Below are 26,868 nucleotides of genomic sequence, written 5' to 3' on the forward strand. Positions count from 1 at the left end.
GAATATTCATTTTCATCACAAAAAAGTTAAAATGAAACTAAAGATGAGCTCATCTCATTGCTATGACCCGATAGTTAATGAAATTCATCAATAAAACATTCTTCTATTACAACCCACATGACAACCTTGTATTTTCCTTTGGGATCAATGAGACATTTACATTTTACATGATTCATTCGGAGTCAAAATTTACAAAGCAAAATTGGCTGATGTCTGGGGCTGTGCAGTGTAATAATCTCGAGTTTCTCATAAACGATTGGCATTTATATAATATTTATATATCTGAATAGTCTAAACATCTGATATTATATTTTTAAAGATATATTCATGATTTACTATCACGTTCGTGTGGGCGAACAAATCCCCACAATACTACTGTAAAATACCATTGTGACTTTTGCAACCGGAAGGTCAGGTGTTCGAATATCGACCCCGACACCGCTGTCACACCAAAGACGTTTAATATTGGTAACAAGTTGCTGTCCTTTAAAAAAAACTACAATACGTGACAAAGGCATGTGTTTCTAACAAAAAAAAAAAATAATATTCTAAGTTGAAATAAAATGTGTTTTAAAAGGTTTTTTTCTTCAAAACTTGAAACATGCCAATATTTCATTATATCTACATTTGTAATGTAATTTTACCAATTGAAATGATAGCCATTTCCTCATGAATGAAAGGTGAAGATGCACCAGAATGTGAGCATTGTGCATATCAATCTTGTTAATTACTGTACGAGTATATTAAGGGCTAATAATACTCTGAAATAAATAAAAGTAAAATGAAACGCTAACGCGACTTGACGGTAAAGGCCGAGCGATGTTCCGATTGGCTCCAGTACGATTGTTCACGCGCAAGCAGATTTTTCCCATGACATCCGGTTTAATCTCGCAGGTATATTTTCTTGGTGGATCTCAGGGTCCATGCAAAGACTGTTCCTTCGCCAATCGGCCGGTATTAAAAAAAATGTCACATTCAGGTTGTTCGGAAGTGACGTTAGATTTGTGTGACGATAGACACATGATGACTAAACTACACTGCCACGGTCGTAACCACCAAAATTAGGTCAACAGGAGAAAACAGATGGGGGATCTTAATTGTGGCATTTCACTAGAGCTGCTGACGTTTCCACATTTAGATGAAAAAGTGAAGAAAAAATTGATCAATTTTAAAAAAAAATCTTATAAAGCTAACAAAATTAAGACAAGAGCAAACACGGGCCCCTTGGTCATACCAGAGGTGGAATCAGGTGGGTAAGAGGTGTAAGCATCCCCTGATGACTGATTACTTCCGTGGTATTTATAACGACAAAACAAGACTGTTGAGACCCATGTAAAATCAACTTATTCGTAATTAGCCTGCTTAGATCTAAACATGGGTCATACGGGGTCAGAACAAGCTCTCGTGTACATGCATGTACATGCATGGAATTAGTTGACAGGGATTAACACCACAAGCGGGATATGATGGAATATTGCTACATAAAAGTTGACAATGGAGAAGCGGAAGTTATTCCTTTTGTCATAAAGTTGAGTAGTTTGCTGTTAACGCTAATACGCTTCACGAAGTACCTGTATGCAGGTGTAAAATGTCGAAGCTTATACCTTCATGTTTATTTCAAAAATAAAATTCCTTTCTTGAGAATCCATCGATGTTGGTGCATTTTTATAAGAAGTCTCCATCAAAGACATTATGAAAAAAAATGAGATATTATCACAGATGATATGAGATTGTAGGAATAATTGTGATTACAGTAGCTATTAATACTATCTTATGAACAAGCTCTCTATATGTTCATGACCTCACAATTGCCATTTTAGTAACTGTGGGACTGTAGCGCTACACACACAAATGAAACGTTGAGCAATTTGCATCTATTGATATGAAAATAGTATAGAAATTTACAAATCTTAAAGTAAATCCGTCAAAACAACATGTATTCAAACGTGTATCACTATCTTTGATTGTCCTTGAGTTAAACATAGACTGTACATCTTCTTATGATAATGGTCGCCGATGAAGATTCTTCGCAAAGCTGTCCATCCGCAACACTTTGAGTAACTGAAAGAAATACCATAATAGTTTCTATATATTGCAATTGAAAGGTCAATTTTTTGTATCGAAATTAGAATTAGCATAATCGTTTATCACGTCGTTTCAGGATTGTTATATGAAGTTTTAAATCGAATGCCAATGAAGATGGTTCAGACACCCCCCCCCCCTCTCTTTCCCCTTCGAACTAAGTACTCTAAATTGGGTTGTTGTGAATACGAAAATTGCAACATGTCTTATATTTAATAAATATAATGGGCAAAGGTACCCAGAAAAACAAAGAGAAATTCGGGTACTTATTACCAAATATACTTGCTTCCAGTATTCTAATCCTACATGTAATGACAATTCGTTCCTAAATAATTCCCTTGACAATCCAAAACAACTGTATTTCTACTTCATTATGTATGAAATAACATACATATAATGCTTTTTATAAAGTTGAATCAAAGAATCTTCTTTAAACTTTCTCCAAGATCTAAAGAAGTAAAAAACCAAGTCAGATCACTAGTTATACCAAAGTAAGTGATCTAATATTAACAATACCAAAATGCAAAATTTAAAATAAAATAGTTGATCAAAATAAATTTTTTTTATATTCCACTCCTCTACCATACACTGCAATACTTGTATTAATTGTGGAGGAGCGGAGTGTACAGGCCTGGTCTAATTTCAGATTGAAAATACCCATATATATATATATATATATATATATATATATATATGCAATTGTATACAATTTCTTACGAAGGAGTACAGTACGAGTGTGAAGTAAATGAACTCAGCACCTCCAGATGATTAAATTCAATGAACTCAGCACCTCCAGATGATTAAATTTAATGAACTCAGCACCTCCAGATGATTAAATTTAATGAACTCAGCACCTCCAGATGATTAAATTTAATGAACTCAGCACCTCCAGATGATTAAATTTAATGAACTCAGCACCTTCAGATGATTAAACTTAATGAACTCAGCACCTTCAGATGATTAAACTTGAAGGAAGGAACGTGCCTGACTGCAATACTCTGCACTTAAACAAGCAGGACCGGGGGACTAGTAAGTGACTGAAACTATAGAAGGGGCGAGATCAAAAGTTCAATGTCTGACAGAAAAGTAAATTCACTTAGTTTTCACCAAGACCCCCCCCCCCCCCCCCCCCAATAGATATGATGAATGTTGAAAGTAATTAATTAACATGTTGATTGGTTGATTGTATATTGTTTAACGTCCTTCTCGAGAAATTTTCACTAATATGGAGACGTCACCATTGCCGATGAGGGGCTGCAAAATTTAGGTTTATGCTCGGCGCTTACGGCCTTTCAGCAGGGAGGGATCTTTATTGTACCACACCTGCTGTGACACGGGACCTCGGTTTTTGCGGTCTCATCCAAAGGACCGCCCCATTTTGTCGCATCTTACGTCAAGCAAGGGGTACTGAGGACCTATTCTAACCCGGATCCCCACGGGGTGAATTAACATGCAAAGACATACCAGTATGCATGATACTCTGTATATCTTGTCTACTGTTTATTCACAAATGAAAGTGTACATCAAAACTATTAAATGCTTATCAAAATGTAATACTATTATGTAGATTTTAATAGTCACTCGGTGGGTTTTTTTCTTTTTCCACTAAAGTGTAATCGATGTCGGATGAAAGAAAATTACGGGAGCTTTTACTACCCGACTCCCCCAACTATTTGAATTAAATTTTTTATCCGATATTGATCTTTTGATCTCTCCCCTAAATAAAATGAATAAGCAATCTACAAAAAATTATGATTTTTTTTCTTCAAATTATGTTAAATTCTTAAAACATATTTTGAAAAGGCATCTTTTTTTTTAAGGTAAATGCATTTAACTACAATAAATACCATGAAACAAGCTTATAAGGAATTCATGCATATTTCGAAGTGATATTTATTCCCCAATGATAGGAAGATAAGGAAAAAAAATATTGGATATAACGAAATTTGGTTATAACGAACTGTTTTTCGCTGGCCCCGAAGGTTCACTATAACCGTGCTTTACTGTATAATGATACACATATTATAACCCTTTATCAAAAATCAAAGACAGATTATGAGAGTTAATTTGATAGAGGAATCTTAATCATGAATGGTTAATCTTTTTAACATAGGGTATGTTGTGTTCTTAAGTTGTGAATATTGAGTTCAACAGGTATTTACAACATATTTCATTAGATATACTGGTTTATTGTGGGGTTAAGAATAACAAATTCGGATAGAAAGAGATAATTACGGATCACAGAATCAGGACCAACTGCTCAATGTTAAACTAAAACGATAGCAATGCGTAAAAAGTACAGAGGACAATCACTTCAATTTCCAAATGGAAAGACAGAATTATTGTTCCCACGGGAAGATTATCATTGAGTAAACTGACACAGTGGAGAAAAAATACGTTGGATAGAATTTCAAATTCTTTAATGAAAAATAAAATACTCATTCATCTGTTTTACATTTTGTTGAAACGGCATGGAATTAATACGTTGGGTATTTTATGAATGCTTCAAGAATTGGTGGTGTGAAATATAAGAATGTTTTCCGAATCTGTTAAATATTCCAATTTCTTTGAGCATTTATCATTTAACAATTACTTATCCATAGAATACGTAATCCTATCTACAATAGAGAAACAATCCATTGTTCTCTTGCACACTGTATAACAGTTGCGGATCTAGAGGGGTTGAATTTTTCAACAAAAAAGGTTAATTTTAATTGGTCAATCTATTTTTAACCAATTTTAACCAACCAATGTTAAAAAGTCAATCTTAAATTAATTGCTTTAAATTAAGCGCTTAAGGGGGAGGGGCACAAATGAATTCATGCTGATGGATTATAAATTTTTATCATAGAAATTTACAAATCTGGACGTTAAAAGAACATCGATTTACTCAAACAGTCGCAAGAATTCTATGATCATTGATATTGATATTGTAAACATGCATAAATAACACCATCTTCTTTAATGATTCACGTTGAAACGAAGAATTGATAAAATGATATGCAGCATTTCAGAAGTTGTGAGCATTCGCACGAGAATGGAATCGTACAGAAGCCACAAACAGGATCTCTGTAGGGAAGTCCTTCATGAAAAAGTGAGGATAAGGAACAGTGATCAATCTCATAATTCTAGAAAAATAGTACAAAATTCCTCCGTGATCCCTACATCTTGATCAACTAAACGAAGTAATCTTGATAAGTTGAACAGAGTAATCCGTAGTCAAAATCAAGAACGACCTAATGCAAATAATTCTATTTCCCCAATCCTGCTCACCTTTAATGGATTTCACGGTATGTTTAAAATATAGATAGCAAGATAGAGTGTATAGAAGACCGTTATTTAATGAATGTAGAATGAGACTGAATACCGTAGTTGTAATAATGAATGTAGAATGACACTGAATACCGTAGTTGTACTAATGAATGTAGAATGAGACTGAATACCGTAGTTGTAATAATGAATGTAGAATGACACTGAATACCGTAGTGTAATAATGAATGTAGAATGACACTGAATACCGTAGTGTAATAATGAATGTAGAATGACACTGAATACCGTAGTGTAATAATGCATGTAGAATGAGACTGAATACCGTAGTGTAATAATGAATGTAGAATGACACTGAATACCGTAGTGTAATAATGCATGTAGAATGACACTGAATACCGTAGTGTAATAATGCATGTAGAATGAGACTGAATACCGTAGTGTAATAATGAATGTAGAATGACACTGAATACCGTAGTGTAATAATGAATGTAGAATGACACTGAATACCGTAGTGTAATAATGCATGTAGAATGAGACTGAATACCGTAGTGTAATAATGAATGTAGAATGACACTGAATACCGTAGTGTAATAATGCATGTAGAATGACACTGAATACCGTAGTGTAATAATGCATGTAGAATGAGACTGAATACCGTAGTTGTAATAATGAATGTAGAAATAGACTGAATACCGTAGTTGTAATAATGAATGTAGAAATAGACTGAATACCGTAGTTGAAATAATGAATGTAGAATGAGACTCAATACCGTAGTTGTAATAGTGAATGTAGAATGAGACTGAATACAGTAGTTGTAATAATGAATGTAGAATGAAACTGAATACCGTAGTTGTAATAATGAATGTAGAATGAGACTGAATACCGTAGTTGTAATAATGAATGTAGATTGAGACTGAATACCGTAGTTGTAATAATGAATGTAGAATGACACTGTATTAATGAATGTAGAATGACACTGAATACCGTAGTTGTAATAATGAATGTAGAATGACACTGAATACCATAGATGTAATAATGAATGTAGAATGACACTGAATACCGTAGTTGTAATAATGAATGTAGAATGACACTGAATACTGTAGTTGTAATAATGAATGTAGAATAGGACTGAATACCGTAGTTGTAATAATGAATGTAGAATGACACTGAATACTGTAGTGTAATAATGAATGTAGAATGACACTGAATACCGTAGTGTTATAATGAATGTAGAATGACACTGAATACCGTAGTTGTAATAATGAATGTAGAATGAGACTGAATACCGTAGTTGTAATAATGAATGTAGAATGACACTGAATACCGTAGTTGTAATAATGAATGTAGAATGACACTGAATACTGTAGTTGTAATAATGAATGTAGAATGACACTGAATACCATAGATGTAATAATGAATGTAGAATGACACTGAATACCGTAGTTGTAATAATGAATGTAGAATGACACTGAATACTGTAATTGTAATAATGAATGTAGAATAGGACTGAATACCGTAGTTGTAATAATGAATGTAGAATGACACTGAAAACTGTAGTGTAATAATGAATGTAGAATGACACTGAATACCTTAGTGTTATAATGAATGTAGAATGACACTGAATACCGTAGTTGTAATAATGAATGTAGAATGAGACTGAATACCGTAGTTGTAATAATGAATGTAGAATGAAACTGAATACCGTAGTGTAATAATGAATGTAGGATGACACTGAATACCGTAGTTGTAATAATGAATGTAGAATGAGTCTCACTACCGTAGTGTATTAATGAATGTAGAATGAGTCTGAATACCGTAGTTGTAATAATGAATGTAGAATGAGTCTGAATACCGTAGTTGTAATAATGAATGTAGAATGACACTGAATACCGTAGTTGTAATAATGAATGTAGAATGAGACTCACTACCGTAGTGTATTAATGAATGTAGAATGACACTGAATACCGTAGTGAGTTAATGAATGTAGAATGAGACTGAATACCGTAGTGTATTAATGAATGTATAATGAGACTGAATACCGTAGTGTAATAATGAATGTAGAATAAGACTGAATACCGTAGTGTATTAATGAATGTAGAATGAGACTGAATACCGTAGTTGTAATAATGAATGTAGAATGACACTGAATACCGTAGTTGTAATAATGAATGTAGAATGAAACTGAATACCGTAGTTGTAATAATGAATGTAGAATGAGACTGAATACCGTAATGTATTAATGAATGTAGAATGAGACTGAATACCGTAATGTAATAATGAATGTAGAATGACACTGAATACCGAAGTGTAATAATGGATGTAGAATGAGACTGAATACCGTAGTGTAATAATGGATGTAAAATGAGACTGACTACCGTAGTTGTAATAATGAATGTAGAATAAGACTGAATACCATAGTTGTAATAATGAATGTAGAATGACACTGAATACCGTAGTTGTAATAATGAATGTAGAATGACCCTGAATACAGTAGTTGTAATAATGAATGTAGAATGACACTGAATACCGTAGTTGTAATAATGAATGTAGAATGACACTGAATACCGTAGTGTAATACTGAATGTAGAATGAGACTGAATACCGTAGTTGTAATAATGAATGTAGAATGACAATGAATATCGTAATGTAATAATGAATGTAGAATGAGATTCAATACCGTAGTTCTGATAATGAATGTAGAATGAGACTGAATACCGTAGTTGTAATAATGAATGTAGAATGACACTGAATACCGTAGTTGTAATAATGAATATAGAATGACACTGAATACTGTAGTTGTAATAATGAATGTAGAATGACAATGAATACCGTAGTGTAATAATGAATGTAGAATGACACTGAATACCGTAGTTGTAATAATGAATGTAGAATGACAATGAATACCGTAGTGTAATAATGAATGTAGAATGACACTGAATACCGTAGTTGTAATAATGAATGTAGAATGACAATGAATACCGTAGTGTAATAATGAATGTAGAATGACACTGAATACCGTAGTGTAATAATGAATGTAGAATGACACTGAATACCGTAGTTGTAATAATGAATGTAGAATGACACTGAATATCGTAATGTAATAATGAATGTAGAATGACAATGAATATCGTAGTTGTAATAATGAATGTAGAATGACACTGAATACCGTAGTTGTAATAATGAATGTAGAATGACATTGAATACCGTAGTGTAATAATGAATGTAGAATGACACTGAATACCGTAGTGTTATAATGAATGTAGAATGACACTGAATACCGTAGTGTAATAATGAATGTAGAATAAGACTGAATACCGTAGTGTAATAATGAATGTAGAATGACACTGAATACCATAGTGTAATAATGAATGTAGAATGACAATGAATACCGTAGTGTTATAATGAATGTAGAATGAGACTGAATACCGTAGTGTAATAATGAATGTAGAATGACACTGAATACCGTTGTGTAATAATGAATGTAGAATGACACTGAATACCGTAGTTGTAATAATGAATGTAGAATGACACTGAATACCGTAGTGTAATAATGAATGTAGAATGACACTGAATACCGTAGTGTAATAATGAATGTAGAATAAGACTGAATACCGTAATGTAATAATGAATGTAGACTGAGACTGAATACCGTAATGTAATAATGAATGTAGAATGAGACTGAATAACGTAATGTAATAATGAATGTAGACTGAGACTGAATACCGTAATGTAATAATGAATGTAGAATGACACTGAATACCGTAAAGTAATAAAGAATGTAGATAGACACTGAATACCGTTGTGTAATACCGAGCGAAGCTCGGACGGGCCGAATGCCTGTCCGCGAAGCAAGGCTCTAAAGGTAACACGTATGTAAAAGAAAAAAGTCAAAATCAGCAAAAGAAAAAGAGATAATCTCTATATACGTTCACTGAAATTTTCGTGATCCATATGGGCGCCGCCATTTATTTTTTCATTACCTGCTTCAACAGTTATTCGTGTTTTATTTTGAATGCCAATAATAGAAGACTCTGACGTGCAATTCGTAATTTAAACACTCAGTTTGTTCAAAGTGAATAGTATAATTATCATTGTAACAGGTTTTAGCAAATAAATACATATAAAACCGTAATACGACTAAATAGATGAACGAGTTCATGAGTTTCTTTGAATAAGAATATACGATAAAATTACGGTTACTTTTTTTTCACCACAATTTTGAATCCATTGGTTAATTTTGTTTAGTTTTAACCGCCTTTTCATTGCATACGGAATGTATTATTGTTGTTTATGATTGTTTGCTTTGAAAACGAAAAAGTCGAGCTAAATGTGACGTCACGATGCACTGTTTACGTCGTCTTGCGTTTTATTTCCCGCGTTCAATGAATAGGCGGATCCCGTAAAACTGTTGTCCCCATATAAACCCCTTTAATACTGAGATGTTACTGCGTGTTTAGCGCAATGAAAATTTCATTCAAAATATATATTTTTAAATGAATCATAATCTATTGTACTTAACGGAATTATGATTACCACTTGGGACACTCCAATGACCAGTACATTCTTCGCTCGGTCCAACGGTCACACCGTATACATATTAATGAATGTAGAATGACACTGAATACCGTAGTGTAATAATGAATGTAGAATGAGACTGAATACCGTAGTGTAATAATGAATGTAAAATGACACTGAATACCGTAGTGTAATACTGAATGTAGAATGACACTGAATACCGTAGTGTAATAATGAATGTAGAATGACACTGAATACCGTAGTTGTAATAATGAATGTAGAATGAGACTGAATACCGTAGTTGTAATAATGAATGTAGAATGACACTGAATACAGTAGTTGTAATAATGAATGTAGAATGACACTGAATACCGTAGTTGTAATAATGAATGTAGAATGACACTGAATACCGTAGTGTAATAATGAATGTAGATTAAGACTGAATACCGTAGTGTATTAATGAATGTAGAATGAGACTCACTACCGTAGTGTATTAATGAATGTAGAATGACACTGAATATCGTAGTTGTAATAATGAATGTGGAATGAGACTGAATACCGTAGTTGTAATAATGAATGTAGAATGAGACTGAATACCATAGTGTAATAATGAATGTAGAATGACACTGAATACCGTAGTGTAATAATGAATGTAGAATGACACTGAATATCGTAGTGTAATAATGAATATAGAATGAGACTGAATACCGTAGTTGTAATAATGAATGTAATATGAAACTGAATACCGTAGTGTAATAATGAATATAGAATGACACTGAATACCGTAGTTGTAATAATGAATGTAGAATGAGACTGAACACCGTAGTTGTAATAATGAATGTAGAATGACTGTAAATACCGTAGTGTAATAATAAATATAGAATGACACTGAATACCGTAGTGTAATAATGAATATAAAATGAGACTGAATACCGTAGTTATAATAATGAATATAGAATGAGACTGAATACCGTAGTTGTAATAATGAATGTAGAATGACACTGAATACCGTAGTTGTAATACTGAATGTAGAATGACACTGAATACCGTAGTGTAATAATAAATGTAGAATGACACCGAATACCGTAGTTGTAATAATGAACGTAGAATGACACTCAATACCGTAGTTATAATAATGAATGTAGAATGAGACTGAATACCGTAGTGTAATAATGAATGTAGAATAACACTGAATACCGTAGTTGTAATAATGAATGTAGAATGAGACTGAATACCGTAGTGTAATAATGAATGTAGAATGAGACTGAATACCGTAGTGTAATAATGAATGTAGAATGACACTGAATATCGTAGTGTAATAATGAATATAGAATGAGACTGAATACCGTAGTTGTAATAATGAATGTAATATGAAACTGAATACCGTAGTGTAATAATGAATATATAATGACACTGAATACCGTAGTTGTAATAATGAATGTAGAATGAGATTGAACACCGTAGTTGTAATAATGAATGTAGAATGACTGTAAATACCGTAGTGTAATAATAAATATAGAATGACACTGAATACCGTAGTGTAATAATGAATATAAAATGAGACTGAATACCGTAGTTATAATAATGAATATAGAATGAGACTGAATACCGTAGTTGTAATAATGAATGTAGAATGACACTGAATACCATAGTTGTAATACTGAATGTAGAATGAGACTGAATACCGTAGTGTAATAATAAATGTAGAATGACACCGAATACCGTAGTTGTAATAATGAATGTAGAATGACACTCAATACCGTAGTTATAATAATGAATGTAGAATGAGACTGAATACCGTAGTTGTAATACTGAATGTAGAATGAGACTGAATACCATAGTGTAATAATGAATGTAGAATGACACTGAATACCGTAGTGTAATAATGAATGTAGAATGACACTGAATATCGTAGTGTAATAATGAATATAGAATGAGACTGAATACCGTAGTTGTAATAATGAATGTAATATGAAACTGAATACCGTAGTGTAATAATGAATATAGAATGACACTGAATACCGTAGTTGTAATAATGAATGTAGAATGAGACTGAACACCGTAGTTGTAATAATGAATGTAGAATGACTGTAAATACCGTAGTGTAATAATAAATATAGAATGACACTGAATACCGTAGTGTAATAATGAATATAAAATGAGACTGAATACCGTAGTTATAATAATGAATATAGAATGAGACTGAATACCGTAGTTGTAATAATGAATGTAGAATGACACTGAATACCATAGTTGTAATACTGAATGTAGAATGAGACTGAATACCGTAGTGTAATAATAAATGTAGAATGACACCGAATACCGTAGTTGTAATAATGAATGTAGAATGACACTCAATACCGTAGTTATAATAATGAATGTAGAATGAGACTGAATACCGTAGTTGTAATACTGAATGTAGAATGAGACTGAATACCATAGTGTAATAATGAATGTAGAATGACACTGAATACCGTAGTGTAATAATGAATGTAGAATGACACTGAATATCGTAGTGTAATAATGAATATAGAATGAGACTGAATACCGTAGTTGTAATAATGAATGTAATATGAAACTGAATACCGTAGTGTAATAATGAATATAGAATGACACTGAATACCGTAGTTGTAATAATGAATGTAGAATGAGACTGAACACCGTAGTTGTAATAATGAATGTAGAATGACTGTAAATACCGTAGTGTAATAATAAATATAGAATGACACTGAATACCGTAGTGTAATAATGAATATAAAATGAGACTGAATACCGTAGTTATAATAATGAATATAGAATGAGACTGAATACCGTAGTTGTAATAATGAATGTAGAATGACACTGAATACCGTAGTTGTAATACTGAATGTAGAATGACACTGAATACCGTAGTGTAATAATAAATGTAGAATGACACCGAATACCGTAGTTGTAATAATGAACGTAGAATGACACTCAATACCGTAGTTATAATAATGAATGTAGAATGAGACTGAATACCGTAGTGTAATAATGAATGTAGAATAACACTGAATACCGTAGTTGTAATAATGAATGTAGAATGAGACTGAATACCGTAGTGTAATAATGAATGTAGAATGAGACTGAATACCGTAGTGTAATAATGAATGTAGAATGACACTGAATATCGTAGTGTAATAATGAATATAGAATGAGACTGAATACCGTAGTTGTAATAATGAATGTAATATGAAACTGAATACCGTAGTGTAATAATGAATATATAATGACACTGAATACCGTAGTTGTAATAATGAATGTAGAATGAGACTGAACACCGTAGTTGTAATAATGAATGTAGAATGACTGTAAATACCGTAGTGTAATAATAAATATAGAATGACACTGAATACCGTAGTGTAATAATGAATATAAAATGAGACTGAATACCGTAGTTATAATAATGAATATAGAATGAGACTGAATACCGTAGTTGTAATAATGAATGTAGAATGACACTGAATACCATAGTTGTAATACTGAATGTAGAATGAGACTGAATACCGTAGTGTAATAATAAATGTAGAATGACACCGAATACCGTAGTTGTAATAATGAATGTAGAATGACACTCAATACCGTAGTTATAATAATGAATGTAGAATGAGACTGAATACCGTAGTTGTAATACTGAATGTAGAATGAAACTGAATACCGTAGTGTAATAATGAATGTAGAATAACACTGAATACCGTAGTTGTAATAATGAATGTAGAATGAGACTCACTACCGTAGTGTAATAATGAATGTAGAATGACACTGAATACCGTAGCTGTAATAATGAATGTAGAATGACACTGAATACCGTAGTGTAATAATGAATGTAGAATGACACTGAATACCGTAGCTGTAATAATGAATGTAGAATGACACTGAATACCTTAGTGTAATAATGAATGTAGAATGACACTGAATACCGTAGTTGTAATAATGAATGTAGAATGAGACTGAATACCGTAGTTTTAATAATGAATGTAGAATGAGACTGAATACCGTAGTGTAATAATGAATGTAGAATGAGACTGAATACCGTAGTTTTAATAATGAATGTAGAATGAGACTGAATACCGTAGTTGTAATAATGAATGTAGAATGAGACTGAATACCGTAGTTGTAATAATGAATGTAGAATGAGACTGAATACCGTAGTGTAATAGTGAATGTAGAATGACACTGAATACCGTAGTGTAATACTGAATGTAGAATGACACTGAATACCGTAGTGTAATAATGAATGTAGAATGACACTGAATACTGTAGTTGTAATAATGAATGTAGAATGACACTGAATACCGTAGTGTAATAATGAATGTAGAATGACACTGAATACCGTAGTGTAATAGTGAATGTAGAATGACACTGAATACCGTAGTGTAATAATGAATGTAGAATGAGACTGAATACCGTAGTGTAATAATGAATGTAGAATGATACTGAATACCGTAGTGTAATAATGAATGTAGAATGAGACTGAATACCGTAGTGTAATAATGAATGTAGAATGACACTGAATACCGTAGCTGTAATAATGAATGTAGAATGACACTGAATACCGTAGTGTAATAATGAATGTAGAATGAGACTGAATACCGTAGTTGTAATAATGAATGTAGAATGAGACTGAATACCGTAGTTTTAATAATGAATGTAGAATGAGACTGAATACCGTAGTGTAATAATGAATGTAGAATGAGACTGAATACCGTAGTTTTAATAATGAATGTAGAATGAGACTGAATACCGTAGTTGTAATAATGAATGTAGAATGAGACTGAATACCGTAGTGTAATAATGAATGTAGAATGACACTGAATACCGTAGTGTAATAATGAATGTAGAATGACACTGAATACCGTAGTGTAATAATGAATGTAGAATGAGACTGAATACCGTAGTGTATTAATGAATGTAGAATGAGACTGAATACCGTAGTGTAATAGTGAATGTAAAATGACACTGAATACCGTAGTGTAATAATGAATGCAGAATGACATTGAATACCGTAGTTGTAATAATGAATGTAGAATGAGTCTGAATATCGTAGTGTAATAATATATGTAGAATGAGACTCAATACCGTAGCTGCACGAGAGTTCGACCACTGCCTTTGGTTTTTTCTGTTCATTTTTCCTCTCTGAAAATGAAATGTTTGAAAACGTTATTTTCATTTCAAGAAATAATGGCGGGTGGTATAATGTTACTGCTACGTAGAGCTACAATCGGCAATTCTCGGATGATTCCGCTACACTTCATACAATGTGAAGAATACAAGGATATTATTTGGTGTGAAGCGTGCAGAAATCTTCTGAGAATTGGCGATTGGTACGATGTGAAGCTTAGCGGAATCATCCGAGGATCGGCTAGCGGAAAAAATAAAAACAAAGACCGAATGGGTAATCCTTCAACAACTCTGACAAAGAGGTGATCACTAATCTGCAAAAGTATGCTTTTCTTTAGAAAACAAATAGCAATTAATTATGCATATGAAATGAAGTTATACAATTTCCAAGAAATTTCTAACGCTAACGGCCGTGGTTCGCTTTGTAACCGGGAAGTCATGAGTTCGAGTCCTGCTTGTGCCATGACCTCTTCAAACTTAAGACATATCCAGTGTAAATTAAATGTGGATTTAAAAAAAATTCTGAAGAGCTTTAAGTACATCTGAAATGACAAAACTTTTCTCAAATCAACATCAATACGAATGACTTTTCAACACTTTACACAACCATTCCTCGCCACGAATTAAAGACTAGATTTCTAAACATTATAGAGAGTTGTTTCCTCAATAAAAATGGAAAAGATAAATATTCATATCTTGTGATCTGTCATTCAAAATAATGATACTTTGTCAAATACCACTGTGATTCTACGCACAAGTACTCTGAAGTTGATATAAAAAAGATGCTGGATTTTTCACAACATCTTCGTAGTCTTTAGTGATATGGCCATCCAACAGTATTTTCCAATTCCCATGGCCGCGAATTGTTCCTTTATTAGCTGACGTGATTTTGTATTCTTACGAGACATATTTTTCTTCAAAACCTACCCATGAAGAAAAATCATTATATGCACCCAGGGGTGCATGAGCCGAGTTGCATGGGATACATTGTAAAGTCAGGAATGATGTGGCATATTTATAATTGTGAAAAACTAATTTCAGTTTTAAACTTTTCGAGTTACTGTCCAGAAACCATATTTGTCTGAAGTTTTCAATCTATTTTCGGTCAATGTGACCTTTGACCTTTTTCTCCAAAATCAATAGGGGCATTGCTTTGCTAGTATCCAACAATATATCCAAGTTTCATTTGATTCAAATTATAAATTTTCAAGTTATCCTCCAGAAACCAAATTGTTTTTGGAATTTTAAATCTATTTTCGGTCACTGTGACCTTGACCTTTGACATATTTTCTCCAAAATCAATAGGGGTCTTTCTTACCTGGTACATAACAATATCGTTAAGTATCATTTGATTCAGATTTAAATTTCCTGAGTTATCATCCGGAAACCAAATATTTCTGAAATTTTCATTCTATATTCGACCACTGTGACCTTGACCTTTGACCTTTTTCTCCAAAACCAACAGGGGTCTTCCTTACTTGGTACCCAACAATATATCAATGTTTCATTTGATTCAGGTTTAAACTGTCTGAGTTATCATCCGGAAACCAAATTTTTCTGAAATTTTCATTCTATTTTCGGTCACTGTGACCTTGACCTTTGACCATTTTTCTCTAACATCAATAGGGGGTCTTCCTTACCTGGTACCCAACAATATATCAAAGTTTCATTTGATTAGGTTGTAAACTTTTTGAGTTATCATCCGGAAACCAATTGTTGACGCCCAACCGCCCAACCGCCCGCCTGCCCGCATCACCAAACCAATAGCCGAGTTCAACTTCGTTGCAACTCGGCTAAAAACTCTCTTGCTGTTGTCATCAACTCAACATTTGGATATATCAACGACATTTTATCTATTAACAGTAATTATTTTTCATTCATATGCCAATTCGATATATCCCAGTGAACTCAAAAGAAAAGGCACCATAAAATCTTCCACATATGCTTCATACTTAGATATTTTATTGAACATAGATGTACCAGTACAACCTGCCATTGGGAAAAATGCTGTCTGACATGTTTCACGCCAATTAAGCCCGTTCTTTGCACACGAATTTTGACTACAGATTACTCCGTTTACTCGATCGAGATAAAGGTTGAATTGATTGTATATTGTTTAACTTCCCGCTCGAGAATATTTCACTCATATGGAGACGTTCGATAGATCAGGTAATGGGGAGTTTTCCATTACATTATAATGTAAGGATACCTCCAACCACCCTTAAAGCATTGAAGCATGACATTGACTTTGTGTTTTACAATAGTTTGGTTTTCTAATGTGATAAAATCGCTTGATATTGATATACTTTTCTACAAAGAAAGAGAAATTCTAATACCGGACTAGTGTCGTCCAATTGCAAAAATGAACAAATGACCGAATAGTCTCTTACTTTTGTTTCCATAGTTTCACTCCGTTTACAAGGTCCTGAACAATACGGATCTTCCATTGGCTCTTGTAACTTTGACTCCAAATATTTGAGCTCTAAGTAGATTTCGTGAATCTGATGGTATGAAAATGATTTGTATTTGACAACAGGAACAGGAGTTCACACAGTCAATTCATATACATGTAATTATAAGTCTACAGATACAGCTAAATAATGTATAATTATAGCATTTATTTAAACCAAATTCTCTTGGATGAAAAAAGGAAAAAGGCCAGATTGGGAGATTTGGGTTTCGTACGTAAGTCCATACTACAACGAACAGACCCCCCACCCTAATAATTCTTCCAAAGTCATCAGGATGCATGCATAGCAGACACAATGTATAACCAGCAGGTTATGTGATTTTTTCTGCAATGATTATAACCTTCATCACCCGATGAAACAGCAAAGAAAGACATTTTATTGTTTATATTTATATTTTTATGTATTTTTAAAAATACAAACTAGATTTAAGTACTAAAATATCACATGGTTGACTCATTCGTTACGTTAAATGGAACAGACAATGCACCCTTTGACCTTGATGACACTCCATATTTGGTAATGGTTACACAAACAGGTGTTACTAAAAACCTGGATCGAACTAGCTTGCAACAAACATGCATTCATTGTCGCAGATGAAAGCAATGCCAATTTTAAAAGAAACATAAGAGAAAAGATTTAGTAACTGTAAAGATAACAACATTAAGACCTGGTTTGCAAGCACTAAAGCAATGAATGGTCATCTACCGTTTACAACAATTCCACGAAAATTACGTACATACTGTAGTCTCCTTATTTTACGCGAGGATTTGATATGGAAAAATACATGTAACTAGCAGACGTCAAATCGCATGAAACATGAATTCACGTGAAGTCAAGAGTTTTAGCAACGGTAATATAAAAGAAAGTAATTTTATTATTATCTACATTTGGAAATCTAAACTAATCAATTGATAAACAGATGAAAGTTGCGCCTGCGTTTTTCGTAATGTGCAATATGATGAATTATATTAAAGAGGCACATACACTGTGAATGCATTTGGTATAAAGTAAAAACAAACTCCTCTAAGAAATTTTAATGAAAACGTCATTATTGATTGAATCTAGTAAGGAAAAGAACAAAAGGAATAGAAAAAAATATATATGGTGTTTTGTTTTTTTTTCTCAAAGGACAAACAGCTCACAAAACATAATGCATCTGAAACCGAGTCATAATAATTTGATAGTATCTCTTCATTTCTATAGTAATATGCAAATTATAGCATTCGTTATGACTTAAGCATATCCAGTTTCCATATAGCCGAATAATCTTCCGATATAATGTCACTAAATGTTAAACACAACACGTACAACGCACATGTAATATGTTCGTGGTTTTGCAATATGTAAGAAAGGTTGAAATCTGTAATTTGAAAACAATCTATTGGCTAAATTTTCAGCAATATAAGGATAGCATTACCTGTTACAATACACTCAGTATTAAATTCCGTCATTAAGGACAGTAATATTATGGAGACGGTGTCACGACGCACCTACTGGGTATGCACCGTTATGTAGACATTATGTCATACAACTACTGCCATACGTCACCTAGGTCACGAGAGAGAGAGAGAGAGAGAGAGAGAGAGAGAGAGAGAGAGAGAGAGAGAGAGAGAGAATGTTACATTGTATTGAAATTACAAATCATTAGTGAAAAATGAAGATTAAAGAAATGCAGAAAATACATTAAGATGATTGTTTTATTTTTGTGGGGAAAGAGAGTTGATGGTAAAATATCAATTAACGAGGAAATCTAATACTCCATTTAACATTTGCATCTGAGTTCCGGTAAGCACAAAATGGTTCTTTTTTACCCACGCTTATTAAATCATCTGAATAAGAACACATTTACTATAATTTATCGAAGAGAAACGGGTGTGGATCTAGAGGGGCGTTTGGTGAACAACCCACTACTTATCATTTTGGTCTTAGTTTTGACGAATCCATTCTTTGCATTGTATTCCACATTCGTATCTTTGAACACGGTCTATTGGTTGCATTCGAGACTGTGAGACCAATCAGCTAGCGGTTTACATTTCAGTCTACAAGAAGGAACCCTGTCCCTCGCGTGGTACCCTGTGTGCAGCGCAACGGAATCATCCGAGGATTGCCGATTGCTCTGTATAACACAACGAAAGGTGACTAATTTACCTTTCAAATGCAGAATCTTGGGACAACAGTTAGTAAAAAAAATCACCTCTTTCATGTTAGATGATTGTCAGAAAATGACAGAACGGCGTCTGTATGTCTGGTGTCTTCTAATAAAATTAGTTTCAATGAGTTTTGCGATGTGTGACGTGTTTATTGACTTGTTTGGTCCCGCAGTCTCGAACGGAGCCATTTCATTGGATGAATTACTTTGTTTTACGAAATTGTGTACCGGTAATGTTAAGTGCAAGCAGCAAAGGCTATCAAGGGTTCGTATGCGAAAAGCAAACATTTGACGTTGACTTGAAGCGACAATTGAGGCTCGAACTCGTGACCTTGGGTCACAGAGCGAACGCTCAAACCACTGAACCAACAAGATCAGTTATAAAACATGTAAAAATAAGTGAAACGTACAACAAGGAAAAATGTGACGAGCATTTTCAAGTTACCAAACAATATTTTTAAAACCACTTACCATGCAAAAGACCACTGTTCCCAGGTTTTCGCCGACTAGGTGAGCTTTTTGTAAATGGATACTGCGGTAAAATTCTGGACGTTCTGGCAGAGAATGGTTGACATAGGATATCGAGGTATCTGCACAAAGCACGGTGTATTTGATTAATACCTGCACAGGTACCACAGTGACGGTGTCAAGTAATATATAATTTAAGAAATAAATTTCACGCCGGCATATTTCATGAGGGGCGTTAACGCTTCGTGAAAAATATGTCGATGTGAAGCCTCGCAGTACATACTCTCATGTATTTTCAAAATTGATTTTTTTTTTTCATATTTACATTCCACTTTTCTTTCTGTCGCAATCTCTATCTTTCCCTTTGAGGAAGTTAGCTCCTGAGCTTTTGAGAACAACTGCGCAAGATGCTACAACTAAGTATTTACTGGTTCAATACTGATCCCATTGGTGCACACACATTACACATCTATTACTGAACCCTATCCAGATGGAAAAAAAATGTGCCAGTTCAAATTTTGATAGGGTTTTGCAGGGATTATATTTTGTGACGAAAGGATTGATTAATCAAAAAGTTCTAAATCTGCATGATATTACAGTTTCTGTTTCATCTAATATATCTTCTATCTTTATACTCCTATACGTGTAATTCAGTTTTATGATTTATGATACATTTATTTGAGACTTCAAACTAGATCCAAAGTTGCAATTTATTAATTTGGTTGATATATTCTTTTCAAACAGAACACCAATTCTTAATAAAGTTTACATTAATTTACTCGAAATTTTATATAAAAAAAATTCAGTATTTTCAGACAAGACCTTAAAAATTATATGAAGTTTTAGAAATTGACAATATCCCTAATATGTCTTTTTAAACTCTCAAATTTGATATCGTTAATTTTTTTGTATCATAAATGCAAAAAGGTCATTATTCCTTTCCATTACTTGTATTAAGCTTTTTTCCCTCTGTATTGTTAGAAGGCGTGGTTATGTAGCTATTCTACGTAGTGAATGATTGGTATTGCTTATATCGTGTTGACACCAGACAAATCAAGTTTAATTAAATAAATTTTAACTGTACCTCAATAACAAGCATTGCGACCCCAGTTTTTTTTCTTTTCAATTTCCTAATTCTCCTTCAACGTAGAAATTGAAAATATACTTCCCAAAAAATTGACATTACTCCAAATGTCAGGCGCGAACCTCTTTAAGTAGACGTACTATATTTATCAAGATTCATACGCGCATTGTTCACAACTGCAGCGCATTTATGAAGAAAAGGCTATCATTACCATTGGTAAAGACACATAGGAAATGTAGATGTAATGTAATATGTGTTTTTTCTCCAACTGACACCGTCAGTTAAGAGAAACTCTCTTTAAGAGAAAACCTAGCATTGAAGCCCATTGATTTTAATTACAATCTTCTTACAATACATGCATTTTTATAGAAGTTGCTTTAAAAAGTTTGTTTTCCTGACCAGAATGAATACAACATCTACACTTATATGTACATATTAACATCATCGAAACTATTGACAAAATTACTAAATAGCAGTGATCTTAAAGAAAACTGAGCTCACAATATTAAAAAACAAACACCGATTACTGTTGATAAAAATAACGTATACGTACCAAATGAGATACTATTATCATTTGCAGGTATTTGATAAAGTTGAAGCAAGTATTCGAGAAATATGAAACATTGGATAGTTGTAGATATTTGCATTAAGTAATTTCATAAATCAATACGTACTACAATCATCAATTTGAACAACAATGCTGTACCGAGCTCCACAAAGTGACAACAACAGTCCTAATACAATCTCCAACTGCATTGTATTTCTTCTGAATAAATTTGTACATCTACCAAAATCCCACCTCTTTATATATACTAGGCTTACTTGTTGTTAAGAGAGTTAAAGATTAAAAGCTTTTTGATTGGTTGAATTCATTTCACTACTTTGACATTACGATATCAAATTTTCCTGAATTTGTCAAGCCTTAGCTTCTAATGCAAGATGTAAAAAAAAAAAAATATGAATTCGACTGCTTTTCCAGCTACAATTACAACAGTATTGCTAATGTAATATACACGTCCATTACCGACGATTCAATGGAGGAAGCCAAACTCTATACCAATGCATATGTGATTCATAAAAGCTATTAACAAAAAAAAAAAAAAAGTTTTAGAAATAAAAAAGAAGAAAAATAGCACAAACAATTATTTCTAATCTTGAAATGAACTTTGACTTTTGTTACACGGGTCCACTATGGTGGGGTATTGCGGTGGGATCTCAGTAGTTTCTTTTTTTTTTTAGGAAGCTAAACATCTGCCAGAATAGTTATAAGTTCGCATACGATGTTTCAAATTCATGTTGATTCTGTAGGTTAAGATGTATCTGATGACAGATGACTCCGGTTACCTGATCGGGATGTGGGGCTCACGGTGGGTGGGGTCGGTAGGCGGTGATGTTTTCTCCTCCTGGGCACCTGATCCCATCTGTGGTGTGTCCTGGGATCCGTGTTTGCCGAACACTCTATTTTGTATTGCTTATAGGAGTTATGAGATTGATCACTGTTCGTTATCTTCTCCTTTCATCTGGAGGTTCTGTCGGTTAAGATTTATCTGGAGGTTCACGGCGTCGAAACATGGCCGACAGAAAATAATTTCTGGAACTTTGCTTGTATTATTGGATTTTCCTTAAGAGGTAGGCTGTCCAATTTTTTGCGAGGTGTATTTTCAAGTATATGATTTGATATTTTGAGTAAAAACATTAAAGAGGGATTTGGATACTTTTTTTAATGTTGTAGATGTGGGTGATTTGACTTTTGACCAGCTGATTTTGCACGTGCTTGACAATGTAAAGAAACTTTCACGCCTTGCTAGATGAGTGTATATTTTTAGTATTAAAATGCTCACTAAGAATAGTACTACATTATGTGAAAGTAAAGCGTCTGAGAAGTTTACTTTAAGGGAGCAGGGACAGGTCAAAGGTGAATAATTTCTGTAAAATTGATAGAGTGGTGTAATCTTACAGGTGTGTCAAGGTGAAAGTAGTGCATTATCTAGCTCCGCCATACGCGCGTGATACATCAACATATGAGCATTAAAAACAAAACAAGATAATACGCATCTTGTTCATGACAGATGAATTTAATTCCTTCCAACATTCTTACATATTGAAAGCTACGGTGGAACTTTTCCATACAGCTAGGACTTCTGAAAGTGCAACTATGCGAACAGTCGTATCCGACCTTGCGTGGGATGTGGGATTTTTCAAAATTGAATATGATCAAATTACGCATTGCGCTCTAGACTCTAATGTCACCACCATTTGCAAAGCTGTTTAATGTTTTGTGATAAAGATTCCTTTCTGTATTAACAGATGTTCATTAGACCATAAATAATTACCTTTATTCCCAGATATATCCTCCAACGTTCTTTCCACTCAAATCTATAATTACATAATTTCAAGACAGACGGTAAAGGATGAAGGCATTAGATACGAATAATAAAGTTTAGTTAAATTCAGAATTAAATTTTCAAGGCTTTAACTATCGACTCGTCTAGAGTAATACCAACGCCGTGGAATTGACTCTTCCAATATGGCGAACGTCATGCACTGAAATGTGATCGGCTTGGAAATCAATCCTTCTCAGTCAATGAGGATGCATGCCTACTAGACAATTCATTTCTCCAACTGATGATGGAAATTGATGAATTTCAAGTCTCAATGGGCATTATGAAATGAATTAAAAACACGTCCAGATGGTTAATGGTACATGTACATGTAGGTCATTGGTTTTTAAGTCACAGGTCGGCTCTATAAAATGTTACAAGTTCAGTTGATCCAATGGTGCCATGTGCCAATATACTGACACTGTCGACTACATCAGATAATACATGTAAAGCTTGAATTTTTTAAATATGTTTTTCCGTTCAGTAAACGTATCTCGGTTTTGTCTATGTCCATAGTTATGGCCAAGGTTAAAGCAATACAAGCTGCAACTGATGGCATTATTTCAACTATCCAATTATATAAATGTACCAAATATCACCCATCAGTATAACTGATATAATCCCCAAGATCTGAAGAAAAAATCAGCAAACTAGGGAATACATTGTTTGAGAACACACCTACAATGAGCATTGCGTATAAACCGCCATTGTGCCTTGCGCAAGGACATGGGAACGATGATTGCCGAACACAATAGGATTGCTGAGACTGACATCATATATGAAGACGGTAATTGTCTTGAGTAACTTTGTTTGTTTTAATCATTTCATGAATGACAAGAAGTACTATAAGTGTAAGAAAATAATAATTACTCAAATGAAATTTTGATACTGAATTTTCTGTAAAATTGGCATGTTAAATTGTTTACAAATCTGACACGTGCTCGGTGTCTCTCTTTCCCTTTTTCCGAACTGGTGACCTTGGGGGTCCATGCACATCGGCGATTACGAGCAGGAATTACTGACAGGATGACAATTATTTATGAATCGACATTTTCTGCTAATTTGATGGTTTTATTGTTTCAGATTCACTCATCATCTGTAAAGCTATATATATTATATCGCAAATATGTTTAATATTTGTTCTTTTATTTCTCAATTTATTTACCGTCAATTATAGTTTGTATTGCTTTAAAGTTGCTAACCGAAATACACAATATTAATGGGTAGATAGATACAGATATATGATTATGACTTTCAGTGTTTGGTAAGATGGAATATCGATTTCAAGGACACTAAATTCGAAGAATTGATTGTATTGCTGAAGTAAGGCAGCGAACACAATAGCAGACAATATGAAATATGACACACCTGAAGACACCTTATATATAGAGGAGCTTGAGGACTATCATGACGACAGGTTACGGAAAATAGATACACTGAAATTTCACTACATGATGCAAGTGTAGTTTAGAATCAAACTGAGGCACTGCCGATGTCGTACCTACAAACTGTATATGTACATGAAAGATGGTTGGCTAGAGACAATACATTTCTTAATCAACGTCTTAAAGAAAAAACAATGCCTGATCGCTGATCAAAAATAGGTGGGTTAAAACCTCTCTCACTAAATATGAATTTGATGCACAGTCAAAGCCAGAGAAAACATACATGTAGTAAAAAGCGTTTGGTTTCAATATCTACTCTGCGTCTGTTCTGTGTCTGCTAGAGTTGATGCATAGACAAGTCAAAGCAAATGCAGAGCAGACGCAAAACAGACGAGGATCAGACGCAGAAGGCTGACACGGCACACGGCTGATCCTGGATAGTAAACTGTATTCCCCGGCCAGTGTAAACATTGTCCGTCTGACGGTAGTAAACTGTAAACCCCGGCCAGTGTAAACATTGTCCGTCTGTCGGTAGTAAACTGTATACCCCGGCCAGTGTAAACATTGTCCGTCTGACGATAGTAAACTGTATACCCCGGCCAGTGTAAACATTGTCCGTCTGACGATAGTAAACTGTATACCCCGGCCAGTGTAAACATTGTCCGTCTGTCGGTAGTAAACTGAATACCCCGGCCAGTGTAAACATTGTCCGTCTGACGGTGTCGATTTAACGAATCTGAAATGTACCGAAACATGTGCAAACCTGATTCATCCAAACTCTGCATCACAGCAAATTATCTCCTATACAAACCGGACCCCCCCCCCAAAAAAAAAAAATCACCAATTCTACAATAATCAAAATTCCGCCTAGCTTCCAAAATATGTAGATATCACAGAGAAAGATACATGTGCGCAGAATTTCAGCATCCTTATACGTACGATTTGATGGTCATCCGTATTTTGTCTGCGTTCCAACTTACATGACTGTACATGTAATTGCTGTGGTGTAGTGATGCTGTGGCGTACTTGATTATCAGTATAGGGAAGTGTTCTTAGGTACTGTCGCCATGTTCCTGACATAACATGTAAGTATATTATACGGAACTCATAGACACTTTTGTATTATCCTTATACTGCTTATCTACGAAAGCTTATCTAAATCAACGTACAACTGTTTCACCAGCGAATGGACAAATACACATACAGATAGATCAATACAACGTTTGGACGTTCAGTGGTATATCCATCTCATAACATATATGTAATATACATATGTACACAGACACTCGACTTAATACTATAACAATAAAAAAAAATATCTTCCTATAAACAAAATATTCACAGGGTAACAGGAAAACGAAGATGGAGGCGTGATATACCTTGTTCATATTTTGTTGTGTACTACTTGCACTCAAATTGACACCTGCGACCTAGATTGTTCTAGAGCCGCATGCTATGGTTAGCAGAAAGCTGACGTAATGGTTGCATCATTGTCTTTCAAGATTGTACTAGAAAATTCAGTACTATCATAAATACACTGGAATTCTTCTGATTAAAAAAAGCTCTGGTTAGACACTTTCTATGCATTTGGATTTTTTTTTTATTATATTGGGACCTCGGATTTGGGAATTACTATTTTTGTGTGTGTGTAGATGCTGTTCGGGTGAATTGTTCAACTATAGTAAGTTGGTATTTTGCTACTGTTACAATTTTCTTTCAATTATTAATTGTAAACAAATATTATGAATTGTTTAATTGCCTTGTGTTTGTAAATTCTGCTGCACTGTATTAAGGGTTTGTTCTGACCAATAACCCTTTTTTTTTAAATTATAGATATTCAAAACGTTGAGTGCCTGTGTACACATACTATCATATGCAGTTACTTGACCACTCACCCGCAAATTCCTTCTGCAGAGTTTCAGTA

At 33.7% G+C, this 26,868-nt stretch overlaps 1 protein-coding gene and 1 long non-coding RNA gene across 2 annotated transcripts in view; one reads left to right on the top strand and one right to left on the bottom strand.

Moving 5' to 3' along the window:
• LOC130052547 (uncharacterized) overlaps window positions 1–26,868 on the top strand; it is a 65,561-nt gene that overhangs the window by 26,690 nt on the left and 12,003 nt on the right. The gene's annotated exons all lie outside the window — the stretch shown is intronic.
• On the bottom strand, window positions 1,709–22,369 carry LOC125677131 (uncharacterized). Its single transcript, XM_048915104.2, has 5 exons — window positions 21,853–22,369; window positions 20,098–20,216; window positions 17,397–17,507; window positions 14,965–15,021; window positions 1,709–2,061 (listed from the first exon to the last, which is right to left on the bottom strand). The coding sequence occupies exons 1-5, from the start codon at window positions 21,932–21,934 to the stop codon at window positions 1,999–2,001; spliced, it is 432 nt and encodes a 143-aa protein (XP_048771061.1). The 5' UTR covers window positions 21,935–22,369; the 3' UTR covers window positions 1,709–1,998.

Source organism: Ostrea edulis, chromosome 3 (genome assembly GCF_947568905.1).
Source record: "Ostrea edulis chromosome 3, xbOstEdul1.1, whole genome shotgun sequence".
Taxonomy (NCBI): domain Eukaryota; kingdom Metazoa; phylum Mollusca; class Bivalvia; order Ostreida; family Ostreidae; genus Ostrea; species Ostrea edulis.